The sequence below is a fragment of the Vespa mandarinia genome, chromosome 2 (assembly GCF_050613455.1).
Source record: "Vespa mandarinia isolate Hongniang chromosome 2, ASM5061345v1, whole genome shotgun sequence".
Classification (NCBI taxonomy): Eukaryota; Metazoa; Arthropoda; class Insecta; order Hymenoptera; family Vespidae; genus Vespa; species Vespa mandarinia.
Genome location: NC_140811.1, coordinates 12,530,307 through 12,543,519, shown reverse-complemented (window position 1 = coordinate 12,543,519; position 13,213 = coordinate 12,530,307). Strand labels below are relative to the sequence as shown.

Genomic DNA, 13,213 nt, shown 5'->3' with positions numbered 1-13,213 from the left:
GGGGAAAATTATTATTTTACATTCCAAATAACAGAATGTTAAGTATGATCTAAAATAATACGAATGTTTTATATATTACTTTGAAGAGAAAACTTTTTCTTTAATTTAAAAAATATAAAAATACAAAAACGTGTTCTTTTTTCATTTTCTTTTTTGTTCTAAACTGTCCGTCATGCTAAAGGGGGCTAAATTAATAATAATCGTAACGCTTAAAATAAAATCGTAACGTTTAAAATAAAAATCAAATAGAAAAATTTTTTGTTTTTTATTTTCTCGATAAGCTAATATCAAATTGATGTGGACGTATTTGTACGATTTCGTACAAAAATTTGTACGAAATCTCTGTATGTAAATATCCTATTTCGATTCGCAAATTTTTGATCGATATATTAAAAATTCGATCGAAAGTCAAGGAACTGTAGCATTTGTTACTTTTTTTCTTTTTCTTTCTTTTCTATAGTCGCGGAAGTTTTTCTTTTTTTTGTTTTCTTTTTTGTTATACTTTTATCTATCGATCTTGAAATACGAGGCCATTTGTTATCTGGCAAAACGTTCTACCGATAGCTGCGCGGCCGTAGGCGAGAGCGACGAGCCGTAAACTCGTTTGTGACGACATTGAGACGCGAACGGCTTGTTATTTCGAAACTGGACGAAAAGAAGGGGGAAAACATACTAACAGAAGTTCATATTCACAGTCTCGGTTCTACGCTTCGTCGTATAATATATATTTGACGATGAAATAACAACCACTATAGAAAAATAGAAATATATCGCGATGATGATATTGTATTCGTGAAATAAAAATTTGTTGTGTTCTCTTTTTCTTCTTTTTCTTTCTTTTCGCACGTCAGTGTTTCTTTGTTCTAATTTTATTAATTTTAGCGATCACGCTACGTTGAAGATTTGGTGTAGTCACGTACAATAATCGTAAAAATATAAACGACCAAGGGAAATAATATTGACGACTGAGAAAATTAAAGAAGATAGAAAACAAGAAGAAACGAACAAAAAAGAAAAAGGAAAAAAGAAAAGAGGAAAATGAAATAAGAACGTGTGTGAACGATTTTGTACAACGATTAAACTCGTATTGCTAGGATCGATTATGCGATGTATCGAGATACGATAATTACAATGTTACAACGTTACCACTGAATTATTCATCGAGAAAATTATATATTTCTTTGGAAAATAATAGTGAATCGATCGTCCGATATATCGCGTACGTAAGATTAACCGTTGAAATAATTATCGAAATATAACGACGGTGTAATCATCGAGAAATATTCAAGCAGTTAGCGGAAAACGTAATCTCGTTGAGTGTCGTTCAATACCTACCTATTAAAGAAAATAATATTCCACTGAAGATATATACTAATGGAGGTGCGACGTGTTAATCAAAAGTTAAAATTTTAACTCATTCGTTAAAGTGATTTATTTCACGATTTTTAAATTTAAGAAGGTGTATCGACGGACAAGTTTGACGAGCAGTTTATATCCTGTTTGCTGCTCCTTGAATTCATTAGTTAAAAAGTTATATGTATATATATATATATACATATACATATATATACTTATGCAGTTAACACATGTGTATGTACAAACGAGTGTCAGTAGGTCCAAATTAAACTCGGCAGATATTCCAGAAAGATAAACGTTATCAACGTTCGATTCTCGCGGAAGGCACGTTTTAAACTGTGTATATATATATATATATATACGTGTATGTATGTATATGTATATATGTATGTGTGTCGAGTCAAGTAGAGTCGCCATCGAAAAAGTTGGTATAATTTACGAGCGTACGAAAACTTAAACGAGTTCCAACGAGAAGGAGGCCGCAATCACTTCCACAGTTGCCACTGCCACTATCGTTTCTGTCCTTAATTGCTTCAAGTATTTTATTTCAGTCTCTTAGTTTTAAAAACCGTACGAATGAACGAATTATATCTTCACAGTTAAAAAGATATAAATACGATTTTACGATGGCGAAAGAAGGATTGAAAGAATATAACATGGAATTTATTAAAACTGATCTTTTACCGGAAATGGTTCATAATCGATGTTTTTGTGAATCAGGTTCACGCGAATTTGTCGAATTCGAATCGGCCATCGTCGAATCACTCGTAACGCCTGATGATTCGTTAAAACCATGGGAATTGTATCGTGTTAAAGCTATTGTAAGATTTTCCGGTGAACCAATGAGTTTTCCTTTGATCGTGAAATTATTACCGTCATCCGTTCAGTCGGAATACTCATTCGCCCGTTTTCAAAACGAAGAAATGTTTTACAGTAAAATGATTTCTTTGTATGGCAAAGATCTATTTCCAAAGTGTTACGCTTCGGACATGGGACGATACGGAATGCCGGTCATCGTTCTCGAGGATTTAACAGCGAATGAATATGAAACGATTCAAGAAAATAGAAGGATGAACGAAGAAGAATTGAAGTTATCTTTGAAAAGTCTTGGAAGGTTTCACGGGATAGGTTTGAGATTGAAAAATGAAAAGTTCGAGCTTTATCGAGAATTTTACATGAAACTATCGAATACTGTCGTTACGAACGAAGTATCTGAAAAGTGAGTCACATAACCTACGTTCATCGTTCATTCATCATTTAATGCCATTATTTTCTTTGATATATCTAGAAAAACTATTTTTTTTTATCATTTAAGTAATAAAAAAAAATATTTTAATTCGATGTTCACGTTGACCTTTTCCTTTTTTCTTATTATTTTTTTTTTATTTTATTTCTTTGTCTTCTCTCCTCTATCATCCAAATATTTTTATCAAAAGGAATAATAAACGTATCTTCCGAATATTTACAGGTCCATAATGTTTTCCGATGAAAATTCGTTGGAAAATTCATTAATGGTAAAAGAGATGAAGAAATTATGGTATAGTAATATCGGAGAGAATGTTAGTGAAACTTGTACGAACGTCGATGATATCTCATGCATATGTCATGGTGATTTTTCCAAGAGGAAGGTGTTGTTCAAACGTGAGAAGAACGGTACGCCGATCGATGTGAAAATGATCGACTGGCAAACAATGAGATATTGCTCGCCTGCTATCGAACTCGTTATCATTTTCATCATGAATATTCCGACGCCATCTCGAGATCAGCATTTCCTTCAGGAAATATTGACGGTCTATGTTGACGCCGTTAGAAGTGAATATACCACGATAACGTGTGAACGATTGATTGAACAGTTATCATCAACATCCTTAGGCTATTTTACATTATTACTTCAAAAGGATATCATGAATAAAGAAATAGCTCAACAATGGATAGAGTTTATTCAATCTTTACGCGATTTTTTACGTGATTGAAAGGAGAAATTAAATATATATATATATATATATATATATATATATATATATATTTGTATATTTATTATTATTTTTTTATATATAGAGATTAATTATTAATAATATAATCGTTGTATATCCGATTGATATCGATGTATGTATTTATTTCAATTTTATATGTAGTACAATGTAACGCTTTGCATTTTACTATGCTTGTTTCTTTTTCTTTTTATACGAGCGTTTTTGGTAAAGAAAAAAGAAAAAAGAAAAAAAAAATAAGGAGGAAAAATCTTGAACTTGAGGTCATCGAAAAAAAACGTTCTTTTTCTGTGCTCTCGTGTTGAACATACGGAGATAGAATTTTTCAATCCCAATATCAACGTATCGATATTGCCGTTTGTGCATATATATATGTATATACCTGTATACTGTAATGTAACACCTATGTATATGTACGTTATCTTAATATACTCGACTATCTCTTTCAATATTTTTACAAAGATAATGTAAAAAAGTGTATATAGAAGAAAGACTAAATGAAAGTTAAAATAACCGGATATTAAACCTCTTTTATCGATTTGTTAAGATTTTATTAAAATGTAATTAAAAGCATTATTACTCACCGGTTCTATAGAAATAATATATATATATATTCGTTAGAACATTTTTACTTATTTTTTGTTTCTTTTCCCTTTTTCCTTTTTTTTTTTCTTTTGTACTATTTCACAAAACGAACTATGTAAACTTTATTGATCCATATCTTCACCGTTTTCAGCTTCCTCTGTAGAAATATGTAAATGGATGAGAAATATAAAAGAAAAAAGAGAAAAAGAAAAAGAAAAAGAATTTTCTTTCCCCTCAACAGATTTGGAGATTAATTAAATAGAACTCAACTTTTCGAAGAAAGCTTACCGAGATTAGCGGGAGTTTCTTGTATCTTATCGGCGTCGTCAGGTTGTTCAAGTTTCGAGATTGGATACGAGCTTGGATACGAGCTTTGATATAAGTTACCAATCAATGTATCATTGAAAGGTGGATTTCGTGGGATCCTTCGTTGAAACGAGAAATGTGATAGGTTTCGTGCTGATATCCGATAGATGATGACCATTATTAAAATTAAAAGAAAGAGGGTAATAACGATTCGCACTGCGACGCATTTCGTTTTTGTCGCGACGGTTACGATTGGTGTGCACGGAGGAAGATTTTTTCCTGGTGGCACACAGCATCCTTTGAATTGATTGTCATCGGAGTACATTTGGTACGGTTTGTAAATGCAGTCACTTTGCGAGAAAAACCACTCCATTCAGAACTTTTTTAATTTCGATAATTTCCGTTGAAAAATGAGAGAGAGAGAGAGAGAGAGAGAAAGAGAGAGAGAGAGAAAGAGAGAGAGAGAGAAAGAGAGAGAGAGAGAAAGAGAGGAAGGGTGGGAGGGGGAGAGAGAGAGAGAGAGGTGGAGAGGATTAAAAAAAAGAGAGGTTGGTTTCAAACAACTTATTTTCTTTCCTTTTTTGTTTTTTCTTAATTAAAACGCTCTTCAATTTTCAATCGATCGAATATATTCTTCCGAAATGAAGTTTGTTTTGTCGATCGATAATTTTCGATAATCGAGATTTTCTTTCATAGTATTGAACTGTTCTCGATCGACATCCATTTAATTCATGCTCACATAGGTATGTAGTCGACGTAATCGTGGTTATAAACATCCACATTTCGAGTAGAATGAAAATGAACGGAATGCTCAGAGTTTTACGTGAGTTTACTCTCATCTATGCCTTTGACGTTCGTTGAACTTTGAAACGCGAAGCACACGTTCGCGGTTTGCGATCGTGACTTTTCAAGCGACCGCGGCCGTTAGTATATGTGTTTGTGTGCGTATATATTTGTATATATATATATATATATATATGTATATACGTATGTTTGTATATATATATATATGTATACACATACGTAGGACATTCACGTTTTTGCATGGTTAGTAATACGTGAACAGTTTTAATAATACGCTTTTGGACAATGATAAATCGTTGATGGTTCGGAGAAAATTTATGATTTATGTTGAAAAATTTTAAAAATGTAGAAAAGTATGTTTCTGACTCTCCGATAACTTCTTATAAGGTTAGCGTATTTAACGAAATCATAGATGTGTATGCACAATAGATATGTATAGAAAATATTACATACTCTAAATTCTTATCACAATATAAATCGGCTTTCGAAAGGGAATCGTCATAGTACTTTCCTCGTTCAAATACTTTTTAAAAGAAGCTTTTGATGAAAATCTTCGAAAGATACCATGTGTTTTCTTTAAAATCATCTTTTTCCTCAATGGAGTTCTATTTTAGAATACTAGTCTCGAATGTTACTGAAAATACGTAGATAGGTTCATTTCTAAAAGAAATTCACTTAACATCCGACAGTGATATTGGACGAGTGGACCACCAAAAAGATAAGGTTCTTGGCTTTTCTACAGTGATTCCTTTAAGTTTACCTTTGATCTTTATTTAAAGTGAATGTATATATATATATATATATATATATATATATATATATATATATATAAGTCAGAAGTCTATTCTACTTATACTTAAAAAATTTTTTATATTTTACAATGAAATATTATCTGTTGAATTCTTCGGTTCACGAGAAAATGTTTACGTTGATCATAAAGTGATTATAAAAAACGAAAAAACAATTTTTTTTTATTTTTAAAAATTTATAATTAAAATTTATTAAACTACGATGGAATGGAAGAGCGATACTGCAATGTTAAATATCTTGGGAAAGTATAGGCAGGACAAAGAAAGTGTTTCGAACAAAGGTTGTTCGTTTTTCATTTTTTGCGTTAAAATACAATAAAATGTTAGAAAATTTACAGATTCACATTTTACAAAATAAATTTAATTTTGAAATAAACTCGAAAACTTTTACCCAATTGGAAATAAATAATACCGTTGTATTTGATATCGAAAGTAAAACAATTTTTGTTGAAAAAAATGCAGTATTCTCGAGATATCTAAGATCTTTCAATTTAAAATCACTCTGTATATATATATATATCTGTCGGTGATTATGAAATTGTTCTAAGTCATATATTTTTCGTTTTAAGATATTATATCGTCATTTTTCAGCTTTGAATTATTTAACAATTATTTTTCTATAATGACAAACAGAAAAAGAAAGTATATTTATTCTTCAGAAAGAGGGAGAAACAGAGAGAAAGAGAAATAGAGAGAAAGAGAGAGAAAGAGAGAGAGAGATTCTTTTAGATAATTTAACAATTTTAACAATAATATCTGACAAAACAAAATTTTCAATTATCTCAAATGATTTATGATTATTTTGTTGAACATTTTCATAATAATCAGTTCATGTCAAATTTTGTATAAAATTTTGTATTCATCTAATTTTCACTAATTTCTTTCGAAAAAAAAAATAAGTGATTGTTTCTATTTATCTTAAATTTCACCATTTTAATTCGACGAAAATCCCAAAAGACACCGAACAGACAAATGAACCGAAAGTTCGAAATTAATCTATCAAAGCGTAAAAAACGTTTCGAATATTGAGAATTTTATTGATAAACATGAGGAACGCTAAAACGATTGACGATTCGCAAATAAAATGCTTTTCATAAAATCTCTCTCTCTCTTTCTCTCTCTCTTTATCCTATTGTTTTTCCTTTTCTTTCGATTTTATTTTATTTTTTTTTATTTTTTATCACATTCAAGAAAAATTTAAACAACTAAAATGACAGAAAAATCGACAAAAGACAAAATGAGATAGAGAGGGAGCCTTGCTATTTGTCGTATATATGGTCAACATGAAAAGTGTTATAGCCCGTCATATAGAGGGAGATCATGGAACGTTCGCGTTTACACGCTCGACATTCCATTCTATGAATAGCGCGTATCACGCCAAGCGAAACTCGAATGCATCAAATATTTTTCTCTTCCTCTATATAGTAGTTTCCTCTCTATCTTTCTTTTTTTCCCTCTTTCCTTTTCTCTCCCTCTCTCTCTCTCTCTCTCTCTCTTTTTCTCTCTCTATATATATGTATATATATATATATTTTTTTTAAATCTTTCTATCTCTTTTACTGTCCTGATGTAAGCTATCGTAGAATCGTCGCATAATGCAACTGCGGCCTGGCGGGAAAAACTCCTCACGGCTCTTGTCGTAAAGAGAGCAACACCGTGAGCAATTTTTGGTATTTCTGGTCGACTAAAACCAACAAAAAAAAAAAGAAAAAAAAAAAAAAAAAAAAAAAAAAAAGGAAATGGTCTGAAACCGTTCCTCGTAATTCGCATTGTGTACGTTCGAAACGATATCTTTTCTCTCCATTTCTCTCTTTCTCTCTCCCTCTCTCTTCCTCTCCCTCTCTTTCTCTCTCTCTCTCTCACTTTCTCTCTCTCACTCTTTTGTTTTCCCGTCGAAAAATATCTAGCAGCTAAGCGAAATACGAACATGAAAAAAGGGTAATGCTTTTCGTAGGTGAAATTTTTCGTTATCGCTCGACGATAGCGCACGTCGCATGCCATCGATATATGTACGTATACGTGGTACGTAACTATATTCGATCAATCGGTCAAATATCGATTTGTTTGGGGAGCGATAGAAAAATCGTGAGGAATTACAAAATTTACGTTTTACAGGAATACGAGACGACTTCACGTACGATATCTCTTAGATTTTTTTTTGTCGAAGACTAAGCGAATTGATGTGACATTTATTTAGTGAATTGATATTTAGAAGCATTACGACTTAGTTTATAAATGCGATGAATTGTTATCTTATTTGTTATGCAAAATTGACGATATATCATATTACGAATTTTGAGAATGAACATATATTACGTACATAAATACGTAAATATATGGCTGCTTCGATCAATGTTAACAATATATATGTATGTATGTATATATATATATATATATATATACACATACACAGTATAACTAATCTTTTGTTAGAGAAAAATATAAGCGTTCGTTTGAACGTGAAAATCATAAATCCTATTGTAACTTTTTCATTCCGTATTTTCATTCTTTATCCTTTTACGATCCGTTTACGTCCATATTAATTTCATGCTGATATGTATATATATCGCTTGTAGAAAAATACAGATCAAAAGCAATTCCGAGATTATTATATTCTTGTTTTCCAGCGATGTTGCATATCATAGAATGAAACGAAATATTTCTATGTAGTGAAAGGGAATGTTTTAACATACGTATATATGTCGTATTATTCGTTTGTGTAAGAAGTATCCCGTAATAATCAACTCGAATACATAGGAAACAATTATTGATATGAAAATAAAAAAAAAAAATATACAAATAGGAATAAACGTTTGTAAAAGTAAAAGCATTTGTATGTGAAATTAGGAAGAAGAAAGTAGGAAAAAATAAGGAAGCGAGCTTTCACTTACATTTTTCAAATATTGAATCTTCATGGTGAAAGAAAATAACAAAAGAACAAAAAAAAAAAAAAAAAAAAAGAAAAAAGAAAACAGAGGAAAGAGCTGCAAAATGTATGGTGCGAACGTTTTTCGAACACTTTATCGCATCATTCTTTTATCATACGAATTTATAGATTTACCACGAGCGTACGATGAAAACTACTCTCCGAAGAAAAGCTTATTTCTCCTCCTCCTCCCTCCTCTCTTCCTCATTTTTCTTCTTTTTCATGTTGAGAGTACAGTATCGATATCGCTTAGAGTCTATGTGCTCTCCCCAGTGTCGCTCGATAAACGCTTAGTCCTCTTGGAAACGTAAAGTAGTCATTGACCGTATCCGTGCAGTACCGTGGACACTTATAGACGAGACGCAAACTCTGTTCGGAAACACACCTTCCTCCTCCTCCTCCTCTTCTTCTCCTCTTCTTCCCTTTTTCATCCTCCTTCCCTACCTCCCACGTTCTCCTTCGAGCGTTACGAGAACGTGCCACTAAACTTAACGACAATCGTTCCTTAACGCTCCGATGCTTAACGAAATTTTCTTCCTCCCTCGTCCCTCCCTTCCTCCCTCGTCTCTCCCTTTCTCCCTCCCTCCCTCCCTCCTTCCACCTTCCCATTCTCGTCTCAACGGAGTTTACACGCTGTTAACCCTCCCTCATTTTCACGGACGAACCTCCGTCGTCTTAGTCGTTGTTGATCGAGTCCTTTCGTACGACAAAATTCGCACGATTACGTTCCTCGAGATACGTCCTTGGACATGGGAGAATGATCGATATTTTTTTCTTTTCTTTCTTTCTTTATTTTTTCGTTTCTTCTTTCTATTCTTTACAGGGAACAAAAATGTAGGGATGGATCGATATCCGAATTATTTTATTTATTTTATTTTCTTTTTTTACTTTTACTTTTGTCTTCTTTCTTTTTTCTTTTTCCTTTTCTTTTTTTTACGTCCTCCTACTAAAACTACACTCTCTCGACATTACTAACTCGAGGATCGTCGTGAAATTCTAATTTTTTCTCGTTGATTCGTATTCCGTACGCGACATTAATCGATGAATTATCGAGAAATGCGAGAGAACGTGGGATGGTTATCGCTAGGGAATGGAAAACGAATGTGGTGGGAGGTGCGTACTAGCCTAGGGTGATTTTTTTCAAATGGCGTAATTCGTCTATTGCCGTGTCGATGCCGTCGGTGGAATGCATAAAAGCCAAAAATCGTCGACGACTTTGGAACGACGGAAAATTTTTGCTGACGTTCTCCGACGAGAACGATTTTGTTTCCAGTTTAATGCACACATGCCGCATTCGATATATATGCATATGTGTATATATATATATATATATATATATATATATATATATATTTATTGAATATCTCTTTCTCTCTTTCTTTTTTTCTTTCTCTCTCTCTCTTTCTCTCTCTCTCTCTCTCTCTCTCTCTCTCTCTCTCTCTCTCTTTATTTGTTATCTTCACGTACACTCATTTCTGGGATAGCGGAAAGTTTCATTCTAATTAATATGTCAACAATAACGATTGCTTTTAGACTATGAAAAAAATAATTATTTTGCCAACTCCGATCGCTACAAAAAAAAAAAATCATTCGCAATTCATAGAAAATATAGATTTAATATCTCTTTGATACACCGAAACGCACAGGAAAAATGAAAAGGAAAAAAAAAGAGTTTGTTTTTTTAAAACCATGTTACTGTATACACATATACACACATACACACATGCACATATAAAATCGTGCATATATCGTTCTTCGATGTTTATTAAAGTTTTACAAAATTTTATGAGAATGTAATTCGCGAATCTCTCTTTGCAAGACTTCATAACACATACACATACACATACACACACACATACACACACATATATATATATATATATATTATAAATAACGAGTGATCGTTCATGGTAAATTAATTATCTATTAAATAATAATACCGATTCATATGTGAACACGAGATTATAATATACAGAGTATTATATAAATGCAACGGTAATCAAACGCAACTACGTAAATGCTGAATATTAAATTAACACGAGCACTGTTTTAAACATACCTATCTATTTGCTACATTAGTCGCCGATGTTGCGTATCTTTTTTAATGTCATCTCTCTTTATTAGGATGTTACAATCATTATATCGTTTCCTTTTGCTCCATTATTACGTTTTATTAAACATCGTTAATAAAATGAATTTTGAAAGATGTTATCGTTATCGTTTTGTCACAGAATAGAATTTATAATTTCTTCATTTATTGATTATAATGTAAGACAAATTGATTGAACGAAATGGGATGAATAAATATCTCTTTTTTTTCCCGACTTTCTAAGAATTCATAATACAAAATGAAGGACGCCAATTTAAATGTCGGCATGACATTCATATCCACATTCCTGCCATTCAAAGGAATGTCTTTATTACATAGCTCGTCGTAAAACGTCGACGTGCACTTACGTGCCCTTCTATGTATTTTTGCCGATTATTAGATCATAATATTAATGGTTAACCGTGAAATATTATTAGTATAAGTTCATCAAATCTTCCCAGAATAGCCTGAATTTTCTTCATATAAATATTTTCTCTCATCTTTACTTTCAGCAATCTCGACGTAGAAATTAGTTGGCAATATCGAAGTATACAATAAACTCTTATTCCGCATTAAATCTTATTTTCTGAATTAATTTAATAAATACAAGTTCCAGAATGATAATTATAATTCAAAAGAAAAACGTCGAATACCCTTTAATCGATGAGGAAACCGATATTGATTTTTCTTTTCTTTTTTTCCTTTATTTTTTTTTCCTTTTTCCCCCAATTGTTTTTTTTGTTCTTTTTTTCTCTTGTTAAAAACGATTCTCTCACCCGATTATCTCACTATTCGGACTGCCAAGTTGATCGAGCCAACCCGACAATGTCGTTGACGAGGACGTCTGAATATTTTAGGTTAAATCAAGCATCGGTTAAGAGGAAACGATTGGGTGGTTTTCATTTTTTATCGATTATTTAAAAAACCTTTCACTTTTTTATTCTACTCATGCTGCAAGTCTTTCTTTGTTCTCTCTCTCTCTCTCTCTCTCTCTCTCTCTCTTTATCTCTTTCTCTCTCTTTTTTTTATTATTTGTACTAGACTTTGAATTGTTCGAATTCCAAAACGAACTAATTGCGATTTAATTCCTAGAGTTTCTCTCGTCGAACTTTTTCGTTTTTTATCTCTCGATGCTTAATTGAAAACTATCATATTTCTATTTTATTCAATTTATCAGCATCTATTCTTTCTCATTTTTTTTTTCTTCCAGATATTTCAGTGCTTCTTCTTCTTCTTCTTATTTCTTGCAAAATGTTAATTAATTATACTCTTCTTCCTTGATTAAGAATACCTACATTTTTTATTATAAAAATTTCCGAAGGATAAGGGCTTCGCAGGAAGAAAAATGTTGATCCACGAGATTGAAAATGGAATGGCAAAGGCAAAAAAAAAATATATATATATATCACGATATAATGAATATTACGTACGCAATAATATGCATCTACGATTGCAAAATGATTTCAATTGATACCTGATCTTCGAGAATATCATTGAAATATCAACGGATGAAAAAGTTTCGTGAAAGAATCAAAAGATGAATGTATGTAATGTATGTGAGTGTCAAAGATGAGACGCATATATCGAACAATGTACTTGAAAGTAGAATATAAGTATAGTTAAAAATTTGTCTGTTCGCGAAACTGTTCTAAAAAGAGAGAAACAGAGAGAAAAATAGAAAGAAAGAGATAGAGAGAGAGAGAGAGAGAGAGAGAGAGAGACAGAGACAGAGAAAGAGAGAGAGAAAGATAGATAGATAAACAGACAGACAGAGGTAACATTTAGTGCAAGAATAAACAGGAATAGCAATTACAATCTGAAATGGAATTCAGTAGGGAGTGTTTATCTTTCGAGATAACAATGCCATCGAGGGAAGTATACCCATCCATCTACAGACATCTTCTGGTTCTCTTTCTCCTCTCTGTCTGTCTGTTTGTCTGTCTGTCTCTGTCTCTGTCCCTGTCCCTGTTTCTTTCTCTCACTCTTTCTCTTTCTCTCTCTCTTTCTCTTTCTCTCTCTCTCTCTCTCTCTTTCTCTGTCTATCGTTCATCCTGTCTCCCGATCCTATGGAAGCATAGTACAAATTATCGTGGACGCACCTAACGTTCTCATTCAAAATGCTCGCTCTATTGCATTATCTCCGTCGTCACACTACACTAGCGAACGAAGACAGATCGTGTGATTGAAAGTGATTGTCGTTAACCTGATTTGGCCGATGCGAATTGACGGCTTCCCTACACCCGTTTGTTCTGGACAACACGTAATTTTATAGATGATCCGATGGAAGGATCATCTTTGCTTATCGATTGACAGCAAGTTTGACTTTGAAGGCTTGTCGTTGTGACAT

At 32.3% G+C, this 13,213-nt stretch overlaps 1 protein-coding gene across 1 annotated transcript; it reads left to right on the top strand.

Annotated features, from left to right (window-relative positions):
- Positions 1-551: 551 nt before the first annotated feature.
- Positions 552-3,367, top strand: LOC118442132 (uncharacterized). Its single transcript, XM_035867363.2, has 2 exons — positions 552-2,575; positions 2,825-3,367. The coding sequence occupies exons 1-2, from the start codon at positions 1,983-1,985 to the stop codon at positions 3,327-3,329; spliced, it is 1,098 nt and encodes a 365-aa protein (XP_035723256.1). The 5' UTR covers positions 552-1,982; the 3' UTR covers positions 3,330-3,367.
- The last annotated feature ends 9,846 nt before the right edge of the window (positions 3,368-13,213 follow it).